Source organism: Sphaerodactylus townsendi, linkage group LG11, assembly GCF_021028975.2.
Source record: "Sphaerodactylus townsendi isolate TG3544 linkage group LG11, MPM_Stown_v2.3, whole genome shotgun sequence".
NCBI classification, from domain to species: Eukaryota; Metazoa; Chordata; class Lepidosauria; order Squamata; family Sphaerodactylidae; genus Sphaerodactylus; species Sphaerodactylus townsendi.
In genome coordinates, this window is record NC_059435.1 from 19,507,415 (window position 1) to 19,530,222 (window position 22,808).

At 44.6% G+C, this 22,808-nt stretch overlaps 2 protein-coding genes across 2 annotated transcripts in view; one reads left to right on the top strand and one right to left on the bottom strand.

The window, feature by feature from the left end:
• Window positions 1-999: 999 nt before the first annotated feature.
• On the top strand, window positions 1,000-8,048 carry LOC125440534 (M-phase specific PLK1 interacting protein). Its single transcript, XM_048510407.1, has 2 exons — window positions 1,000-1,392; window positions 7,066-8,048. Exons 1-2 carry the CDS (start codon window positions 1,069-1,071, stop codon window positions 7,267-7,269), a joined length of 528 nt encoding a protein of 175 aa, XP_048366364.1. The 5' UTR covers window positions 1,000-1,068; the 3' UTR covers window positions 7,270-8,048.
• Window positions 8,049-11,880: 3,832 nt separating this feature from the next.
• Window positions 11,881-22,808, bottom strand: part of CDK13 (cyclin dependent kinase 13) — a 45,867-nt gene continuing 34,939 nt past the window's right edge. Inside the window, exons 8-14 of the mRNA XM_048510405.1 lie at window positions 21,911-22,012; window positions 21,741-21,818; window positions 19,830-19,946; window positions 18,371-18,502; window positions 17,216-17,415; window positions 15,318-15,902; window positions 11,881-14,410 (exon numbers count right to left, since the gene is read on the bottom strand). Coding sequence (XP_048366362.1) covers window positions 13,560-14,410; window positions 15,318-15,902; window positions 17,216-17,415; window positions 18,371-18,502; window positions 19,830-19,946; window positions 21,741-21,818; window positions 21,911-22,012 — 2,065 coding nt within the window. The 3' untranslated portion in view covers window positions 11,881-13,559. The remainder of the gene's footprint in view (window positions 14,411-15,317; window positions 15,903-17,215; window positions 17,416-18,370; window positions 18,503-19,829; window positions 19,947-21,740; window positions 21,819-21,910; window positions 22,013-22,808) is intronic.

Here is a 22,808-nt window from a genome sequence, read left to right on the forward strand (position 1 = left end):
CAGTCAACCAAGTATCTGGCAGCCCAGCTCCAATCCTACACAATGGGACTAATCCGTAGAATCAAACAAACTTCACAGAGGAACACTTGCAAGTGTGGCAAAACAAAGTCGCAAACATGCAAATGTTTATTTATTGACAGCCACATTGGTGGACAAATTATGTGTGTTGGTGATGTACAAGATGGACTTTTTAGTATGCTGTTTCCAAAGCAAACTTCTCTCATCTTCGTTGTTTTATTCTACTGATGTTGCATTTTTGAAGATTTTATTGCTGGGTGGATGTGTGGTATGTAAGCCATGCTGTAAATATTTGTAGAAACAAAAAAAAACCTGAACTCAGTGTGAATACTGAATGAACCTTTAGGGATGCAGCTGCTAACTGAAAACACCATGTTTGTGAAAGCCCCATCAATCAAACCTATCAACCCAGCCAAGTCAGAAACAAACAAACAAAAAAGTCCTGTTGCTCTGTAGCTTCTAGTCCAGTAGCATATCAGAGACCAACAAGATTTTGGTCTTGTTGGTATAAGCTTCCCAGCTATCAGCTTCTCAGTCAATCTCATCGTTTGAAGGTAGCCCTTCTGCACCTCATAACAACTCCAAAGGGCATCAAACACTTTAAAAAATTAGATGCGGCCCAAATATCTCATAATTATTTGGCAGGGTCAGTTTTTAAAAGGGGGGGGAGGAAACTGAGGCTTTTGCTCCCCCATTTGCCGGTTCTTCACCAGCCCGTCGCCAAAACAGCCTCTGACTTGAGATTCCGCGCAGCAGATTTATAACGAAGTGCGACCGTTCTACGTGGACTCGTGTTCCCTTTTCATAAATGGAAAAAAGGAACTCATTTTTAACCCCTGCAATTCGTTATGCCTACGCTGCGCAGGACCCACTTGCGTGTTCCCGTTTTTCTTTCCGCCCGACTTCACGCGATGTTCGGAAACGTTCCGCGCGCGTTTGTGACGTCAGGTGCGCGGGGCGGAGGGGCTTTCCGAGAGTTCCGACACCCACAATCCTTTGCGCCCTCGCAGTGGAAGCGCGACGGTCGTCGAGAGTGCCGCCGCCGCCGCCATGTCTCGCCCCGGCTTCCGGCCCCCGACGCCTCAGTCCTTGGCCGGCGGTGGGTTCCGGAGCCCTCCATCCGGAGGCGGAGGCCCTTCGCCGACCTCTCCGCAGGCCTACGGGAGCCCCCGCCACACTCCCCCCTACGGACACCGCCCGCGGCCATATGATAGTCCCGCCAACTTCCAGCCATGCGGCGAGCGGCGCAGGCCCCACAGTGCCAGCCCCAGGTACTCGGCTCCCTACAGCGGCGGCTGGTCGCCCGGAGGAGCCGCCCACCAGTCGCGGCCCTACAGGCAGCCCCACTCGGGCGGGTACCAGAGATACAGCCAGGTATGGGCAGGCGGGGTGGAAATAGACGATAAAAGATCTGCTTACTCGCAAGTAAAGCCAGTAGGGGCAGATTCAGCAGAGTCGCTACTGTGGTTTAGTAACAAATCCTTTTGAACCTACCGTAGGATTCTGTAGAGCAGGGGTCGCCGACCTATGGCCCTCCAGATATCAATGGACTACGATTCCCATCAACTGGCAGGGGCTGATGGGAATCGTAGTCCATGAGTATCTGGAGAGCCATAGGTAGGAGACCCCTGCTGTAGAGGCTCCTGCTGCTGCGTCCAAATACACGTGGTGCGCATGCCTACATGCTACATGAGTAGATAACTTTGTGTTGTCTTCCTAGGAGTAAGTTCTTGCCGAATTCAGTGGGCCTTCCTGGGAATCGTGTGTAGGAATTGAAGGCTGAATTGGGAATGAGTTCGGTTATTATTAAGTTCCTATTACTGACCCTTCTTTTTTGGGCTCAGGGAGGTTTACATCAATAAATAAAACAACAACAAAATAACTACAGAACAATCTGAAAACCAGAAAGAAAAAGCAGGGAAGACACTTTAGGATGAAGAAGCTTTGGTGAAAGCAGGCAAGCACTCTAGAGATTAGAGTGCACATTGCACTGAAATTCTAGCAACTAAATGCTTTTTGGGTGTTTGGCACAAGGTTCTGCGTCTGATTTTACTGTGGGTGCACAGAACCATGCCCTATGAATATCAGTTACAGAATTCTGCTCTGTGCTCTGTAAAGCCTGCCCCAAAGGGATTTTCTATATGTGATTTAGGCTCCTGTGCATGTTACAGTGGGTGTATGTCAGTGATGGCGAACCTTTTCAAGACCGAGTGCCCAAACTGCAACCCAAAACCCACTTATTTATCGCAAAGTGCAAACACGGCAATTTAACCTGAATACTGAGGTTTTCGTTAAAACGGTTGGCTCAGAGGCGTGCGTTACTCGGGAGTAAGCTTGCTGGTAGAAGGTGGCTTTGCTTTGAAGCAACCATGCCACCTTTTTGAGCAGGTGAATCATGACCCTAAGAGGGTTTACTCAGAAGCAAGCCCCATTGCCAGTAATTGAGCTTACTCCCAGGTAAAGGATCGCGCTTTAGTTCTTTACATGAAAATCAGTGGGGTTTAACAGCGCTTAACAGGGTTACCTATACTGCTTCCCCAAAACTAGGTCTTAGGTTTAATGCTAATAATCGAGCCCAGCGGCCCAGGCCAGCCTAGATGCGTGTGCGGGGGAGGCGCGATTTCCCCCCACATGATGAACTCTGTGTGTGCCCACAGAGAGGGCTCTGAGTGCCACCTCTGGCACCCGTGCCATAGGTTCGCCATCACTGATGTATGTTAAAGCCTGAAAAGGACTATGGTGTAAACCTGTTGCCTTGTAGAAGTGGAGGGGATAACCCATTTAAAAATACACTACAAGTTTGGATGTTGGTTCACCTAATTTTTGAAGTGAAAGGCAGAGAAATCCCTGTTTTGGTAATGAAATCTAGCCACAAGGCAGCAGAATCCATTGTTTTAAAGTACAAAAAAAGTGAATGGCAGGCTGTTTGGCCTAGATCATGCCATGCTACATGTTTTTGTCATTCAGAAGTGTAATTTCAAACTGATTGTATTTTTTCAGGTTTGCTTTGGCTCTTACTACACACACTATATTGCTGCTGCCAATTAAAAACGAGCTAGATTGCCTGCCACTGTAGTCATTTAAACAAGTCCAGTAGCCCTTTAAAGATCAACGGGAATTTCAGGATATCTTTTATTGGTTCTGGTGGGTTTTCCAGGCTGTGTGGCCGTGGTCTGGCCACACAGCCCGGAAAACCCACCAGAACCAGTTGAATCCAGCTGTGAAAGCCTTCGACAATACATATCTTTTATTCGTTTTAGTAAATTTATATTCTGCCCTCCCCAACCAGAGCCATACTGGACCTTTAGTAAGACAATTCAAGGCTACTGAGATTACATGCTGTTTTTCTCAACTGGAAAAGATAACTCAAACACAGCAGGTAACTTGCAGGGCTGCTAGCTCAGTAGTACCTCGTTCTCAGTATGCAGTCTTGTTAAACATAAGATGGTTTTTGGGGAGGAGGGTTCAGGCCTCTGCATTTCCCTTCTTCCAAGAAGTGAAAAATCTGATAGACTTAGGAAGAAGTATGGTAAGTGGATAGAAAGTGCATTATCCTGCATGTGCAGAAGGGACCCCAGTTGGTCAATCGGGGACGCCAGGGTTACCCAAAGCATGTGCTTTAAGGTTCAGTGGGTTAGCACTGTTAAGGCTTCCATACATATTCCAATGTTTCCAATACTTTATTCTGGAGTCCCTTGCATCTCCAAAAATGGAAGTACTACTGTAAGCAACTTCAGAGTAGAAGCTGTAAAATTTTACATGCATGCTACAAACAAGCATTTGGATTTTTAGAAACCAGTCATTTGGTTCTGGAAGGCTGAAAGATGCAACTATATATACCGGTAACCCAGACTTGCTTTAGCATAGGCCTGCTTTGAACATATTTGTTCTAGTACAGGGGTCACCTACCTTTTGAACCAGTGGGCACCTTTGGTATTCTGACACAGGGCAGTGGGCACAATTACAAAATGGCTGCTGCAGGAGGCAAAGCCAACCATAAAATAACTCTAATATTACCTCTGCAACATATTAGGCGGAAGATGTTTAACTGGAAGCCTTTTAATCTGCTTAGCCAGTCAGAAGCCCGGCTGGGTAAAAGCCCAAATTAGCCCTGCCTGCTTTCTAAAAGGACATGGTTGGAACCAGAAAAGGTATTGGTGGACCCCATGGTACCCAGAGGCACAATGCTAGGGACCCTAGTATTTTTATTTATTAGATAAATAAAAAGCAGAATACTTGTACAACTGACATGGCTTTGCAGAGAAAGCTTGTGATGAGCCTATAGACCACTGGTGGCAATCCTATGGCACGGGTGCCAGAGGTGGCACTCAGAGCCCTCTCTGTGGGCACATGCGCACAGAGTTCATTGTGGGGGGGCAGAAAATCCCCCCTCCACACACACACACACACATCTACACTGGCCTGGGCCACTGGGCACGCCGTGTGTGCACCGCAGTGAGCAGGGAGGACTTTGTTGGTGGGCACGGTGCCTGTGTTCTGGGTGGCTGCTGCCTGAGTGGGGGGGGGGGGCAGAGGCAGAGGAGGCAGATATGCTAGAGAGGTGCAGTGTGTCTGGAGGCTAGAGCAGGCTGGCCCCTGCTCGAGGGGGTGGGGTGGAAGCACTGGAGCAGCGCAGGGCAGAGCTGCAGGGGGAGTTCAGACATGCAGGGGGGCGTCTGTACATGCAGGGTGTGTACAGACACGGAGGCGGGCCGTCTAGATACACAAGGAGGCCGTCCGGACACGCAGGGGTTCCTGGGCCATCTGGACATGCAGGGGGGCATCCGAACATGCAGGGGGTGTCCGGAGGCCCCCCTGCATGTCCAGACACCTCCCTCAGTGTCTGGACTCCCCCCGGGTGTCCAGACGCCTCCTTGAGTGTCCGGACAGCCTTGCTGTGTATCTGGACTATTTCACACAGGGGGGCCATCCCTGCATGTCTGGATGCCTCCCTAAGTGTCCGGACACCCCCTGCGTGTCCAGATGCCCCACTGCATTTCCAGACGGCCTCCCGTGTCTCCACCCCCCGCGTGTCTGGACAGCCCCCTGATGTTTCCAGATGCCCCTCTGCGTGACCGGATTCTTCCCTGCGTTTCTGGATGCCCCCCCTGCATGTGCGGTGCCCCAATACGTGTCCAGATGTCCCTCCGTGTCCGGACCGCCACATGCGTGTCCAGATGGCCCCCCTGTGTGACCAGACGCCTCCTTGAGTGTCCGGACTCCCCCCTTGGGTGTCCGGATAGCCTCCCTGAGTGTCTGGACGTCACTCCTGCATTTCCAGATGGGCCCCCTGCATGTCCGGACACCCACTTGCATATCCGAACGCCCCCCTGCATGTCCAGACATCCCCTGTGCATGTTCGGATGGCCTCTCTGCGTGTCCGGACACCTCCCTCAGCATCCAGACTTTCCCCCTGAGTGTCCGGACAGCCCCCTGCCTGTCCAGACGGCCCCTCTGCATGTCCCCAGTGGGGGAGTGCAGACACTGAGGGAGGCGTCCAGACACACAGGGGCCATCGGAGCACATGCAAGGGGGCATCTGGACATGCAGGGGGGCAGTCCGGACACGCATGTGGGGGTCCAGACACGGAGGAACATCTGGACACGCATTGGGACACCGCACATGCAGGGGGGCCGTCCGGACCTGCAGGGGGGCCTTCCGGACCTGCAGGGGGGCATCCGGACACTCAGGGAGGTGTCCAGACACCCAAGGGGGAGTCCGGACACTCAGGGGCCATCCGGACATGCAGGGAAGCATCCAGACACGCAGGGGGGAGTCTGGACACTCAGGGGGGCGTCTGGAAATGCAAGGGGGGTGTTCGGATACAGAGGGAGGGGTCTGAATACCCAGGGGGAAGTCCGGACACTGAAGTAGGCATCTGGACATGCAGGGGGGCTGGAGCAGGTTAGCGGCTGCTGCTCTAGGGGTTGAACAAACAAAACATGTGCCTTTCCAAACACTGGGGAAACGCTCAGACTTAAGTTTTTTGCAGATCGCCTGGGCAGATCAACCCTAGGGAGGAGAAACCGAGATGTATTTAGGATTTTTTAAAAAGCACACCAAGGTCTTTGCTAGAACTGCTTTTATTTTTCTGATCCTGTTGCATTTTTGTGGGACGTCAAGTGCTGTGATGAAATGTGAAGGACCCCTCCCCCTTCCCCCGCCAGGCCCCCAGTGTTATAATAGTGTAATTATTTCAGGGAGATTATTAGCATTAAACCTAAGACCAAGTTTTGGGGAAGCAGTGTAGATAACCCTGTTAAGCACTGTTAAAACCCACTGATTTTCATGGGAAGAACTAAAGTGTGACCCTTTACCTCAGGGGTGGGCAATTATTTTTTCCATGGGGCCGCATAAGAAACAGAAAATATTGTGGAGGGCCAGGCCAAAAGGCAGGGCGGCGAGGCGCTTTTAAAAGCCCTGCAGAAGCCGGCAGCCAAGGCAACCAGCAAGGCAGGGGGGCGAGGCACTTTTGAAAGCCCCGCAGAAGCCGGCAGCCAAGGCAACTGGCTTCTGCGGGGCTTTCAAAGGCGCCTTGCTCCCCAGCAAGGCAGGGGGGCCAGTCAGGGTCAGCCAGCGGGCCGGATGTTGCCCACGGGCCGTATAATGCCCAGGTCTGCTTTACCTGGTAGTAAGCTTGGTTGCTGGCAATGGGGCTTGCTTCTGAGTTAACCCTCCTACAGTCGTGATTCACCCGTTGGAAGAGTTGCACGGTTGCTTCAAAGCAAAGCCACCGATTACCACCAAGCTTACTCCTAAGTAACATGCACCTCAGAGCTAACCATTTTTTCTAAACTAAAACTTCAGTATTCAGGTTAAATTGCCATGTGGCACTTGTGATAAATAAGTGGGTTTGGATTTGCAGTTTGGGCACTCGGTCTTGAAAAGGTTTGCCATCACTGCTATAGACATTAAGCCTTTCAAAAGAGAAAAAAAGTACATGATTTTACATGATCTAGAAGATCTTGAACACGGGGGGGGGGGGGGGGAAAATTGACATTTTAATTATGTATTTTCTTTTGCCTCATGACTTCCTTTCCCCCAAAGGAATCACCCAGGACATCGACTCCATTTGGCACACCACGTGGCAGAGACATAAGAGTATCTAATGGTGTGGAAAACTATTTCAAACCTTCAATGCTTGAGGACCCATGGGCTGGCCTAGTGCCAGTATCTGTTACTGATGTTAATCAGCAGTTTGGCAAGGAGCAAACCATATACACTGGTAGAAAGGGGAGGTATTTCAGCTAGCATGTCCAGAAGTGAAATAACACCAGCTGTGAGAGACTAGGTCAGAAATCTTCATACTTCAGGACCAGTGATCAAGGACAGAAGCGATGCTTTTATAAGACCTCTTCATTCTTTTATCTTACAATTTTTTACCACATTGTGTATTTTTATGAGTGCAAAGAAAGGCGTAAAGAGATATCTTTATACTCCTGGCCGTGTGGAAGGGGCCTTCCAGCTGTGAAGAACAAAATATTCTTTAGTCACCAGCAAATTAATTTGCAACTGTGTTTAATATCTACCTTTTCTGTTCCGGATTGTACAATACATTTGTTATTGTTAACTCCTTTAGAAAGTAGCATTCTTTTATGTTTCAACATTTTTTAGGGAAAAAAGGCATATTTGAAATAAAACAAATGTTTTATAGTATGTTCAAATATTTTACTATTTTTGTTAAGTCATGTTTCAAATAATAGAACTGAAATTGTGTTTTCTGTAAACTCTTGTAGGCTATGGTAAACGTTTTTATACAGCTTTGAACATTCTAGTGTTAAATAATTTTAACAGTCTTGGCAAATGTATTCTCTTAAAGGTTTGTAATTGTATATATTTGTATTTCAAAGTTGTATTTAGAAACTACATGTTCACTTACAGCAGGATTCTGAATTGTACGAACAGTTAAATTCAACCTGTATCCAATTATCCACGGATAAAAAATTGTTAAGTTTTAACATTAATTAAACCTCCTGGTAAATCAGTATACATTTTACCTGGCTGAATTAAATAACTGCAGGTTTATTAAATAGTAGTTTTGTGGGCATTTTTTGGACAAAGCTATTAAGAACGAAGTGTCTACAGACCTCTCCATCTCTGTATTGTCGAAGGCTTTCACGGCCGGAATCACTTGGGTGCTGTGTGGTTTCCGGGCTGTATGGCCGTGTTCTAGCAGCATTCTCTCCTGACGTTTCGCCTGCATCTGTGGCTGGCATCTTCAGAGGATCCTCTGAGATCCTCTGAAGATGCCAGCCACAGATGCAGGCGAAACGTCAGGAGAGAATGCTGCTAGAACACGGCCATACAGCCCGGAAACCACACAGCACCCAACTCTCCATCTCTGTCAGGCAAAAATATCAGCTGAGATAATTGCTCAAAAGGGTAAGCCTATGGTGAGCATATAATTTTTGTATAAGCTTCATTTGAAAAGGTGTTTTCTAAGGAAAAATTAGTTAATTGGAAAATAATGGGAATTATGTCATTTACTTAAAAATTTAATTTACAGTAATAACAAGCTTTGTATTGGCTCGTTGGCCCTCAAAAAAGTAGACTTTGCTGTGGTGAAATATTGGCAGTATACACACCAGAAATCACAGTTGGTTCATGATTCCGGTAGCAACCAGCCTTTAGGTTTTCAGGCTCACACAGCAAACTGAAGGTTTCTTCGACCAGAACCAGCCACAGGTGCCATCCAAACATGCCAGCTCAACAGTTAGCGGTTTGTTGATTGCCTGGGTATATTCCTTGTTCAGAATCCCAATTTGTAGGCAAGGAACAAATAGCAACTTGTTGACTGGCACAAAAGTTTGTGGTTCTAACCAAGACAGTTCTCGATTTTGACACGGCTTGCAAGAGAAGGAGGAAGAGGGCACTCAAACCCTGAGAATTGGAATAGGGGTTCCGAATGAAATCCAAAGTCTTTCATACGTCTGTGTTAGTTAAGTCTCGTTCTTTGCAGTTATTCCAGCCTAAACCCACTGAAATAGTTCTACTGAGGATTGTACTTTGCGTGTGTGTTTATATATATATATAGAATTTGGGGGGGTTTTACACATACCGAAACCTTCCATTCTGTGATGCACATTTTCCACTAAAATGTGCCATGGCACATTGCCTTTTTTGATTATGTGCACTTGCAACACAGGTCACAGTCCTCAGTATAAAACATGCAGACTTTACTTAAAACATTACCTTCTTATGGAGTATCTACCATGAAAGGAAAACTGCTTAAAGTTTTAACTTCTTAAGCATTTTATTTACTAGTGAACTCATTACATCTATCAGACAACTTCAAAGTCCGTTTTGGCATTCTAAACTGATCCTTAAGAGTAGAAACTACATTTAACACTTAAAGGACTCACTATTTTAAAGATATTGTAGCATTCATTGTACTTCATTCTTCCTTTCTACTTCTGCATATTCTAATTCTTGCATAGTCTCCATTTAAACATTAGCCAAACATGCGCATTTACATTATTCCACCAGTTTATATTTGGACAATGGACCAAAATTCAATGTATTTTCCAACATAGTTCTCAGTGTTGCAAAAAATGAGCCATGTTAATTAAGCAAAATAATGGTCTTATTAAGCAAAAATAGTTTTGCAATTAAGCAAAAAACTGCCTAAGTTAGTTTCTAAATGCCACCTACCTGCATCTAGTGTTTGCAACAAAAAAGCTAGTCTTTGCATTGAAGCAACAAAAAATTCCCAATGCAGCCTTTTAAGTCTGTTGAAAGAAGGGAATATATGAAACTTGCATACATAAGATCTACTTTAAGTGTAAAGTATTGGCATATAATTTTTTTAAAAATATTTTGTTCCATTTCCCCCATGTTAGTTTTAATTTTCTATGGCCGTTTCCGCACGGCCCAAAAACGACGGCCTGGGGGCGGTAAAAACGCCGCCCCCAGGCTGCCGTACGCACAGGCGGCGCTGCTGCAACGCAGCAGTGCCAACCTGACTGCGCTCCCCCCCCTAGGGCGGCGTCAGGCCGCCCTAAACAACAACCCTTTAAAGGGTTGTTGTTGGGGGGGAAGCGTCTTCCCGGCGGCGCAGTGCGAACAGCGCCGCCGGGAAGACGCTGTCTCCCTTCTCCACCCCACTCACGATGTCTCCGTCGTCGCCTGCTGGCCGTGGAAGCCCCGGCCACACTGTCCTCCGACCTCCAGGGGTTGGAGGGCAGCGTGGGCGGGGCTCCCACGGCCAGCAGGCGACGATGGAGACATCGTGAGTGGGGCGGAGAAGGGGGAAGTCTGCTTGGCCTGCTCGCACGCTTGCGTGCGAACGGGCTTGCGCCCCCACGCCGGCAGAACTCTTGGCGGCGTGGGGGCGCATGGCGGCCGTGCGGAAACGGCCTATGGTTGATGCTACATAGCAGTGCAGCTTGTTACCTTGTTTCCCCGAATATAAGACAGTGTCTTATATTAATTTTTGCTCCCAAAGATGTGCTATGCCTTATTTTCAGGGGATGTCTTATTTTTCTGTGTTCTGTTCGTCAGGCATGCTTCCAAAAAACTTTGCTATGTCTTACTTTCAGGGGTTGCCTTATATTTCGCACTTCAGCAAAACCTCTACTATGTCTTATTTTTAGGGGATATCTTATATTCGGGGAAACAGGGTAGTAACAACGAAGATCCTGAGTAAAAAAGATTTTGAAATGGACAGAGCAGCCATTGAGGCACTGTCCAAAGCAAGCTGCAAAGAAAAGATGGGTTAAGTGTTTGACTTGCAAAAATGTACACCATTTCTTAATTATATTACTTTGAGTCTTGGGTTAAATATGGGAACTATAAATCATGCGTGTTGCTTCATGGTTTTAATTGACTGGATTAGATCCAATGTTTTCCCTTCTGCTGAGTGTAACAGTGGCCTGAACTTTTTCTCCCTTCACATGTCTTATTTGGGAGGGGCCCAGTGAATCCAACCTGATGAAAGGGTGAAGCAACTTCAGGTCTTCTAAGCAAATTGATAGCTATCAAAACCCTACTGTGGAATGTACAGTTGCAGGAAGTCCACACAGCCATAACGGACCTTATTTGCACGTCAGCCGTGCGTTTTTCCAAGCGGTCGCCAACATACATTGAGTTCAAGTTAATTTGACAACTAAGGGATTTTATTCTAAACTAGTATATTCAGAGTTCTCATAGATATCTAGAATACTTACCATTGCACTTACCTGCTTTATGCAGACTTGGACAGTTCTAAGGACAGTAAAATGTGCATTTGACTAGATTGTGAACCAGAATCACCATGAAAATACGTTTCCATGGTTGGTTGTTTAACATGGAGGTCATTACTCCAACATTAAGAAATGCTGAGAGCCTTACTCTCCCATCTGTGCTCCTGAGTTCAGAGGTAACCTTGCTGAGTCTCTTGACGTGAGAAAAAGCATTCAGAAGAACTGGACTCTTTATTCGCCCCTTTAAGAGTAAAGCAGCTTGATTCAGCCACTCGATGCAAGATTGCCTTTTGACTCTGCAGTGTTCTGTGATTGAAGGAGTTAAAAAACTAAAGGCAGAGGATTTGCATATACTCTAAAATGCCCCTTCCTACCAGTCTTTGTGCTTCAGGAAAACTCACCACAAAAGGTCAGGAAATCATCGGAAGTCAGCTGCCATGCTGCACGAAACTGCATTCCAAAAAGGCCAGAACATTGCAGGGTTGAAACACACTGGATGCAGGCTGTATTTTGGGGTGGGGTGTGGGGTGGGGTGTGTTTCTGATCCTATTCCCTTTGAGTTTTAATTTTGGCAAAGAGATGTTGATGCTGCTCTCTCAAGTGGGCCTTAATCATATGTTACGCAGGAAAGTTAGAAAACGAAAGGTGAAATGCCAACACAAGCCGGTCAGATGACATTTTCTTCCAGTTTAGCTGTTTTTATTTTCAGTCAGTATTCTCTAAATGATAGTGATGGCGACATCATGTCATTTACAGGGAAGTTTCAACAGAACTGATACCCTACAATGCAATATCCACTTAGAGTGAAGAATTTGAAGCAGACAATTTTAGGCGCTCTTTTGGAAGATTCAAGTCACCGCCAACAAGACTACAGTTGTGATTTAGTTAATAGAAACATTACATGTTTTAAAAATAGCTACATATGCACTAGCTTGTCAACTGGATAATCAGTTGGGAAACTTTTTCCAATATGGGCATTTAAAAACATTTCAGTGCATGGAAAACATACCCAGCGCCCTAAACTCTGCACGCAAGACATTCTCGCAAAACAAGTTTGCAATGCTGGAGAGCATCATCCTCAGAGCCACAGTGATATTTTCTGGAACCATTTTTGCTGTTAAGATTGAACATGTGATGGAATTGTTCCAAAACAAGTTATCAAGTAGCAAATTATCAGTGGAATAATTTAATACAGAATTGGTTGGCACAGTTTCCCAAAAAAATTAACTGCTGCTTACACCTCTGTTCCACTAAATGCTGGTTATGTAGCCTCAGTTAACATTATTTGGAAAATAGCAATTTTCTAACACAAAACTAGTTATTGTTGCTCGATGTGTAACAAAATGCTGCTCCTTTATAAATAATAAGACTGCGTAAAACAGGACACTAAATTTTATTTGGTAAAGAAAATTGAACAAGCTCATACAGAAAATTGAAAGAAACCTACTTTTCGTTATTTGTCCACACATTCTCTATTTAGTACGGGAAGGTAATCTGAGGAAAGAGAAAGCTAAGTGTTTCTTAATTGGACTCACCTATAAACAGTGGCATGTGAGAAGCCATAAAAATGCCATCTATCCCATTTGTCCATATATTACTATCAGTGTAGTGTAAATATTACTTCTTTGTATTAAACTACAAAGTACCTTTTAAACAGCTTTTTTTTTAATTTAATGAAATGTTTTTTCAGACCTTAAGCTTACATTAAGGCACTTACCATTCAAGTAAAACAGTTTTTTTTTATACAAACACTGGGAAGATGGACAGGATCATTTACTAGATGAATGACGGACTTGGGAGTAAATCAAATCAATGCCAAAATATGTATTAAAACGGCTGTGTCAAGAGAGACAGTTTTATTGTCTGAAATGAGCACAAAGAACACCTTCCACAGATAACACTGAAAGCAGTGCAAAGACTGACAGTTTTTGAATCAAGGTAGTTTTGTAAAAAGAAATACCAAATAAATCAGTGCCCTGCTTTGATTGTTGTAAAATCTTTACATAAAAGTTGGTCCAAACTTACAAAAGAAGCACAAGTGTGTGCATAGTTCAGAACTGACAAGAGTGCCATAAAAAGCTGATGTCCCTAAATTTAGCATTGACTTAAAACTGCCAAAATATAAAAATTCATAGCTAGGATTTGCAAAGATGTACAATCAATTAATCTGGTTTCCTCAGAACAGCATGAATTGTAAGCAGTTTTCCTATTGTACGCAAGACCCTTTCCACATAAAAATAAAGCTGTTGAATTAACATTATTCAAGTCTGTTGGGTGCTGCTTTGAAATGGCAGCTACAAAGTCTTTCCAGGTAAAAACGATGTGCCTGAGGGGAAACAGGGAGAAAAACAAAACGGGTGCTCAATAGGGCAATCCTCGGCCCCGACCTCTGACTGTTGATGTGCCAATGTGTCCCCTGTATCCTTGTGAATATCCAGGTCCTTGGATGGGAGAAGTCCAAGCTTGTCCATGCAGGTGGCTGACACTGCCCGGGGGCTCTTGTAAATTACTTCCATAGGTATAGTTCTGCATCTTTGCGGACAAAGAATGAGTACTTTCTGACCCTGCAGAATTGTCACCACTGTTACCCAAAACTGCAATAGGACCATGGCTATATTCAAATCTGTGGTCCTTATCACCACTAAACAGCATGGGACCAGTGTTGAGGTAAATGTCTCCATAACCAGTTACTGAGCTGTGAAATGGTTCTGAGAAGGCAGGAGGCGGAGGAGCACCACTCGAGTGAGATGAAGCAGCGCTGTAGTTCTCTAAGGGCTGGACCTCCGAGTTTGCGACAAAATTCCCCCTTTCTAGTGCCCCAGACGACCCACTCCCTATTCCGTCACTACTACGGTAGTACGCAGAAGAGAATGTAGATGATACAAAGCTATCCTTATAGTCTGGAGCTGCTATAAAGGAGTCTCTTGGCTGGAAATCCACAGTGGAGGTTGCTGGCTGCTCAGTTGTTGTTTGAGCCTGATGATGAGCCAGCAGCTGCAGAAGAGCCGCTTTTACTCCAGCGTGAGGATCCATCCCTGAAGAGCCACCCACAGAAGACAAGTGTTGGTTCTCTGTCCGATAATCAAGGTCTTCTTCTGTGATAGGTGGCGGTTCTGGCGGCTCAGGAGGTCGCTGGTCTGGGGGCAAGATACGAGGCCGTTCTTCCGGGGTCTGAGGCCTCATCTCAGGCTGCCTGATCAGCTCGTCTTGTCCTAAACGGATTTTGAAAGGCATTAGAGCAAGACATGAAATCAGGAATTCAGACTAAAAACACTACATTAGAGCGGGGAGGGGGAGGAGTTTGGATTTATATCCCCCCTTTCTCTCCTGTAAGAAGACTCAAAGGGGCTTACAATCTCCTTTCCCTTCCCCTTCACAACAAATACCCTGTGAGGTAGGTGGGGCTGAGAGAGCTCAAAAGAACTGTGACTAGCTCAAGGTCACCCAGCTGGCATGTGTTGGGAGTGCACAAGCTAATCTAGATTCACCAGATAAGCCTCCACAACTCAAGTGGCAGAGTGAGGAATCAAACTTGGGTCTCCAGACTAGAGTGCACCTGCTCTTAACCACTATGCCCCTGCTGCTCCTTGTCATGAAGATCAATGTTCACTCGCAGATACATAATTGGGATAGCCTGTACTATAATATAAGTGATAGTCTTCTCAAATTACTGTAGCAGAGAAAGTTGCATCCAAAAGTTTCCCAAGATTAACATTCGGTATCTCTTCCCAAGGCCTTGTTCTTTGCAGATTTGTGGGACCCTGCCAATCATCAGAATATGCATGGTATTTGACTACAATGATAAATTACACTATGCCTAAGATCTGAGTTTTTTGGACATGGATGGGGAGGGGGCTGTTTTGGCCACCTATGCTGCCTTCCAAGGCTTTTTAATGAAAGTGGAGACGCTCAAAATTGGCTAGCAACAGAACATGGGGTTCAAAGTTTTTTAAAAAATCCCACAGTGACAACTAACCTTAATTAACTCCCTGAGCCTCAGCCTTAGCTTGTCAAGCTTACACAGTTAGGGTCACATTTAGCTTTAAAAGCAGCAGCAGAAACAAAGAGGAAAGACATTCTCAAGTTGTGCACATTTTCCAGTGCCAAAGACCATCGTACCTGCACATCCATACAACGAGTTGATTAGAGGGGGATAAATGGATGCTGGAGATTCTGGCCCCTCCCAGTTGGTAGACACAGGTGTACTTGGCTCTGGCGGCTGCAGGGGATGTAACCCCATTTCGTTTCCCGACCCGTTCTCCTTTTCTTCCAGCGCATTTTCTTTTTGCTTCCCTTGCTGAGTCTTTAATAACTGCGATAACAAAACAGCAAAGGCACTCTGCACAGCCGCTTGAGTGACCTCAGTGTCAACTTTCGCTTGGCTCAATGGAGCAGGCTGTGCAGAAGGCTGAGGGGCTGCCACTTGTTTTACAGGCTCCTGGTCTGGGGATGGAGTCTGTGGTGGTGGTGGTGGCGGCGGCGGCGGCTGTGGCGGTGGCTGTTGCTGTTGCTGCTCCGGCTGTTCTGCTTCCAAAATGCCAGCTGGAAGGTTTATTTTATTCAACTGTTGCTCAGTCTCTGGATTCACCTTAATGTTCAGTACTTGAGCAAACTGTGCCATGTTCACACTGGTTTTAGACTGAAGCAGGTTCAGGAGAAGAGCGACTTCGTTTTGATTAAGCGGTTGTCCACTGCCTCCTTTCGCTAAAGGCAAGCAAAGAACGATTAGTATGCTTCTACTTAAGGCTCACAGCAAAAAGTTAACTGATCATCAGGTGTTTGGGTTGCCTTACTAGCACAGACCTTTGGCAATAAAATAAAGTATTTTTGCAAACTGACCATGAAAAATGTTTTTTATAGAGAGAGAAAAATGACCCAGTACCATGGAAATTAATTACTGTCAGATTCCCCGTTCAGACAATAATTTACTTGATGAGTTCAAGGCTTTTATTGAAGACATGTCAGGAACATAGAGAGGTCTGGCAAAAACCGCACCAAACTCTTGATAATATGTGTGCAAGATCCCCACATGAGAAGCAAACAGTTCACACTGTCCCCACATGAGAAGCAAACAGTTCACATTGTCTAGCCTGGAGTCTACTCCCAGCCGCAGACTTCCAAGGCCACAGCTAGAAATAATAAAACTGCACCTGCTAAAGCGAAAGTGAATCCCCCCCTCCGCCCAACAGCACCATCATGACAATTATACATATAAAGGTCTACAGAATAAAAAGGACACCTACATTCAAATGGGTTTCCACTTTAATACGTACAAAAAACCCTTTAATATTTGCTGGTCTAGGGGTAACCATTTGCAAAGTATACATTCCTAACCTCAAAGACGAGAAAGAAATAGCTCCTTGAACTGAAAAGCCAGCTATGAAAGTTAATTAGTTTCAGGAAAAACATAAAACAAATTTCTAAGGGGTTACTCGCATATTCTAAATGAAAAATGGAGTTTAATGTGGATACCCAATATTTGAACCAAAAGTATTCATGATCAAAAATACTGAAAAGTATCTGAAATCAGTTAAAACTCTGGCCCAAACAGAACAATGCTTGGGAGCCTCAGCAAAATAATCAGTTAAAAGTTTTTGTGGCTAAACAATAAATCCTACATTTCTAAAATGAGGGTCGCTTTGAAGTTGGGAAAAGCAGCAAAACATACAAGATTTTTTTCCAGTAAATCTTTTGATTAAGACAAGGATGACACTTCCAGCTCCACAGCACAGTTATGACTAAACAACAAAAACTTAATAGTGACTCAGACCCATCTGCCGTAATTTATTTACACTGGAGAAAATACCAAAAATATTTGGGGTCAAACAGACGTAATCTTCACAAATGTCCCAATCCTTTAAAAAAATCATCTGAATGTAATGGAATATGCAGTATCATACATAACCATGCAATAGAAGACTACATTTAGTAACCCTCCAGAAAGCCAAACTATATAAGTATCACCGAAATATACTTAGCAAAGGAATATGCAATTAAGAAAAAAGAGTGTTACTGACCAAGTGCCATGTTAGAATTGCCTGGCATCTTCAGCTGAGAAGAGGTCTGCATGCCCTGAGGGGTGTTGGTTCTGCTGTCATCCATGCCTAAAGACAGATCCTTCCTTGGAATTTTAGTGGCATCATCAGTCATCCCCATCTGCTTCTGCCTTCGGCGCTTTTTACTCCACAACTCATGACAGTCCTGCCATAATGGGAGGCTGTAATGGAAATATTTATTATTAAATAGGGTTCCATAAAATCCTGGCTTTAGGTAAACCAAAACAAAAATGCACTCGCAGGCTTACAGCATTAACTTATGCTATCTTCTTTGTTAAAGGATCGCAACTATCTGACACAATAGCCACTAGAGAAGTTGGGACTACAACAGGGAGGAAATTCCACCTTTAAGCAAAAGCCAACCGGTGATAAATTCTGCTGATCCTTAGTCTTCTTATTTGATAATCCAAGAAGAAAATTATTGCTCTGATCATGGTTCCATGATTTTATCAGTTCTCTCTTTGGATTGGGGATACAGTAAGACAATTAAAATTATCTTGTTGTAGGAAATATATTTTAAGGTACATCTTCACCTTACTAATACGAATGGGCACTTAATCTGTTTACAAAGATGTTCAGCTGCCAAGGAGGACACTCTGAAAAAAACAACACCTTATGGGACAATAAAGTTACGTAAGAAGCTGTACCACTGATATTTATCTGACAAGAATGCCATTAGTATCATTCCTTTATGAGAAAGCAAAGACTTTACATAAATTATATTCAGTAAGCTGCACCAGAAACATTCATGACAAGTATTTGAAACATACACACAAAAGTTACTAAGCCTCTTTTACCATCTGGAAAATTGTAAACGTGATATATGTCTATCATATTATAATTTTATACTAGCATACCCTTGGCACAGTCACCTGTATATCTCTTCCTAACATTTATTTGCTAGTACACTAACATTAACATCAGGACAAATTCTTACCATAATATGGGATGTGTTCTTTTCCATATGGAATGACCATTAAACTTGGTCTGTTTTCAGGAAGCTTACCAAGATAATTGCATTGTAGCTATACAATGACCTGAAGTTCCGCTGTTCGGTTGTGCTGGCAAAGCACTACAACCTTGTGTAACAGAGGAGATTAAAAAAAGGATACTTACTCTGGTGGAGGCATCTTGGAAGGATCCACATCTCGAAGAAATTCACACTGAAGAGCCTGTTCAGCCGTGCAGCGCTTGCTGGGGTCCAGAGCAAGCATGTAATCAAAGAGGTCTAGGGCAGCTGGGGGAATACTGTCAAGAGGATGGAGAAAGTGAAGCCAGGAAGACATGCTGTTTTTTGGAGCTTGTTTTTATGCATTATCGACACCTTTTTAAAATGCTGCTCTGGAAAGCTTAATTTTAGAATACACTTTTCTGGCTGGCCAACCTTTCTCTAGAAATCGATGCAACATACTTCAGACTGAAATGTTGGTCAGAGATCTGGATTGGTCCTACTTAACGTGAGGAAGTACATGCAAAAGCAAACTTTGTTCTCTCTTGCAGCCTACTGTGTTTCCCGTGAAGGGCAGATACCCAGGGATGGTGTGCAGAACAAAGAGTCGGGGCAGAACTGGCTCAAATTATATAGTACCCAACACAAAAGTTCGACTTCTAAGAATAAAAGAAGAGTTGGATTTATATCCCCCCTTTCTCTCCTGTAAGGAGACTCAAAGGGGTTTACAAACTCCTTTCCCTCACCCATCCACCCCCAACAAACACCCTGTGAGGTAGGTGGGGCTGAGAGAGCTCAGAAGAACTGTGACTAGCCCAAGGTCACCCAGCTGGCATGTGTTGGAGTGCACAGGCTAATCTGAATTCCCCAGATAAGCCTCCACAGCTCAGGCGGCACAGCAGGGAATCAAACCCGGTTCTCCAGATTAGAGTACACCTGCTCTTAACCACTACACCACTGCTGCTCCTTATGCTAGCAAATTCCAACGCTGAGTTACGTTACGAAACCCAAATTCAAAGTAATATGTGGCCCTCTTTTTGAAACTAGTAGAAAGTGTAATAAAGCTGCCTCAGACTGCACACAAAAGCTGATGAACCTGGATGCTCCTGCATATCACAGGACATCAGGGAGGTAGTTCTAAGCTAACCTCCTCCCAGACATGCCAAGCTACAGATCAAAAATTGCAGTTGGGGCCTTCCACATACCTAGCATGTCATCCAAATTAGCTGGCCTTGCTTGAGCAGAGGGGACCTGTTGGCTGGTCTCGTGTTCTCACGCAGCAGCTGGAGGCTTGTCTTAAAAGCCAGCTGTGTGAGAAGCAATACCAGAAGCCTTGGCCCTATACACTGTAACACTGCTTTCGAAGGCAGATTCAAAATAACCGAATAAAAGCAGACCATTTGTAATTTCAGAGTCATACAAGAAGGTCCTGTGACACTATTTAGGAGGCCTGTCTTTAGAAGAAAAGAGACTGCATACATTAAGGCACGTATGTCAAACCACAATCCTCGTTATTAGCAGATACATCAATAGAACATCAGGAGTCACGTTCTCACACGGGAGCCAAACTGAGGAATAAAGCCCTGAACTGCACAAACCCCGCCGATTAAACAGCTCACTCCTTACAAAGCAAATTCTTCTCTCAGTCGTCGACGGTACTGCTTCTTTGGTTTCATGGTGTTGAAATATGCCAGTTTTATCACATCAGGCCATACTGCAGGACAAGGACTCCCACAAATGCGGCTGTAGGAAGAACACCGGAGTCAAACAATTGAATGTATGTAGATATACAGACACCAGGCGGCATTAGCTCAAAAAAAAAAACCCCCAATAACAAACTTGTCAAACCACCAACAGTGCATGAGTTTTGGTGGGTGTCCTCATACATACAAACTGTCTTTTCCCATTAATGCTGGATCTGCCTGATTTGTATACCAAATTTGTATATCTGATTTGTATACCTGATTTGTATACCAAATTGTATTCAGGGAACACCCAAAGGCTGCAGATTCAAACAAGTGTTTAATGATGACCATGCCCCTCAATCATAAGATTAGGGAAGAATCATAAGATTAGGGAAGAAATGTAAAACAAAGACCGAATTTAGATGGCAGCAATATCAAGTTAGCAGGAATCGGTTTTGAATTTGGCCTGATAAGTCTGACATCCAAGTAAGAAACATCTTTTCTTCTGATTGAAAATCTGAATGTGCCGAAGGAAAGGAAAGGAGAACTTGACAAGGGCCAGATAATCAAAGTGGTAATCAGGCAATTGTCTCCCATGCAGAGGAATCGTCCACACCGATGTTGTCTGCTAGATTCAGAAATTTGCACGGTTTTAACAACACACACAGAATATGCCAGGGCTTCCATGTGTGGATTTCTTCCGTATTTAACACTGTGATCTTGGGCACATTGAAACCAATGAAAATGATATACAAGATAGTTTGTTTCTATTAGTGTCGACAGGTATTTTACACACAATCTCATCTAAACCTCCTTTAATCTATGATGTCTTCTGAGCTAGCAGAAGAGAAGACACAAAGAGCAACCAGCTGATCTACCGTTCTCAGATTTCTTTTTTTGGCACTAAAGAGAGTCACTAAAATTAACATAACTACAGTACACATTTAAAGTGGTTTAGGTACATACCTTAACAAAATTGCTAAAATCTGCTCTGGCTAATAATGCAGACACTTTCTATTTTTAGTGGGCGGGGGGGGGGGGAGAATAAGCTGTTTTGAGTGAGAAAACTTACACAGAAAACCAATACATTTTGAATGTTCTGCTACCATCTAGTGGTCGTCGCTAGAATTAGTACTTTCAGATATAAAAGGATTTCATTTCATTTAGAAGAAGTACCCAGCTTGCTTGGGGTAAAGTGTGGGGAAGGAAATGGCAAACCCACTGCATAAACATAGCTGGCCTAGGAAATGTCATGATGTGATGTCACCACATGGATCAGGTATGACCTGGTGTTGGCAAAGCTTTACCTTTATCTAAAGAAGCAACAGGGAAATTTCCCTCTTACACACCAGTGTGAATTTTCTTAATACAGACATATGCACTGGAGCCTAGATTCATATTTCATGCAACCTGGAGAGGGACCTAATGTAAACTGTAGTCGGCAGACAAGAAGTCACTGCTGCTAAAATGCAAAAATAATGGGTCCCTCTTCTGACACGTTTATCAGTCAGTGAGGGGGAAATTATCCCTTCTTCTGCACGAGAAGCCCAAGAACAGTTACACAAAGACCAGCCTCGGACTCTGTTCAGAGTTTCCTTATTTCTAAACATGATCTGCATCTGTGATGTGCTTTCTAGGTCAGGGGTGATGAAGGGCACATATGGGGCATGTTCCCCTCGCTAAAAGATGACTTCAAGCCACAAACCAAGCTGGCTCCACTAAGAGTTTAGTCTACAGTCCCCAAAAATGCCAACCTCCAGTCCTGTCAAAATCATCATGGGATAAAAAGCTGGTGACTATCTGCTTAAAAGGGAAGCTTCTCAGAGAATCCATGTTAGGCAACACCACTGACCTTATCAGTTCCAGCTGAGCAAGTTCCTGGTTTGCTTGAAATATTGGCTTTTTAGTGAACAGCTCTCCTAGGATGCACCTGAAAAAGAACATGCGGCAGTTTCCTCATCAGCCTGCTCTTAACACACCTTGCTTTGTTTCACAACCCCCTCTTGGAATCAAAAAGCTTACCCGCAGCTCCAGACATCAATGGCAGGTGTGTATCGCTCCTCTCCTAGCAACAGTTCAGGAGGGCGGTACCATAACGTGATCACTTTGTTGGTATAGGGTCGACTGGAAAAGAAAACAAAGCTGAATTTTCTCCCAGACAGAACTGCCGCAGGGTTCAAAATATCACAAAAGTGAAACAATATCAGATAGGGCTCCTGACCCCAGTCAGAGGATGGCTGGAGCTGAATGGAAACAGATACATCCTTCACTGAAGACCGTGGCTTTTCTACCACAATCTGTCTTTTGGAATTAAAAGTATAAAATGGCAACTGGCTTATCATGGTTGCCGTTTTCTCCCGCAACACAAGTTTTAATCCCTAAACAAATCACACACAAGGCACAGAAGCCTATCCTGAACAAGGATGGGTCCGCAACATCTCGAGGTTAACTTCTGCTGCTTTTGATTGGCATTTCCTGACACCACTTGGTAGGACCTGTCGCTTGTATTCGAATAATTCTATACACCTACAGGAAACGAACAGAGCTTTCTCTTAGTGGCACATAAACACAGGCTACCTTGAAGCAAATATTTAATTCCCCATGCTGATTATTGATGGAAAACATAAAATTGCTGGACAGGATCACTGTCTGGGGTGGGGGCAGCAGAAAGATAACATTACTCTTATGGCATACAGTCAGGAACTATAAAACTGATTTTAATCATAGTACTGTCTGCAAAAAAACCCCCCTCCAAATGTAACCTGTTAATGACTTGTGCCAGTCACAAGAATGGCAGAAAACATCACAGCTGATCATAATCACTCCCTTCTGTATGCCAGGGTGCCCGTATGCCCACCCAGAGGAGGCAGCCCACTCGCCTACATGATTACAACTCAGTCTTTGTTTCCTTCCACTAAGC

Excerpts from the sequence above, each read along its gene's own strand:
- LOC125440534 (XM_048510407.1), top strand. The coding sequence starts at position 1,069 with ATGTCTCGCCCCGGCTTCCGGCCCCCGACGCCTCAGTCCTTGGCCGGC. Across the intron at positions 1,393-7,065 it reads GGTACCAGAGATACAGCCAG|GAATCACCCAGGACATCGAC; the intron begins GTATGGGCAGGC and ends TTTCCCCCAAAG.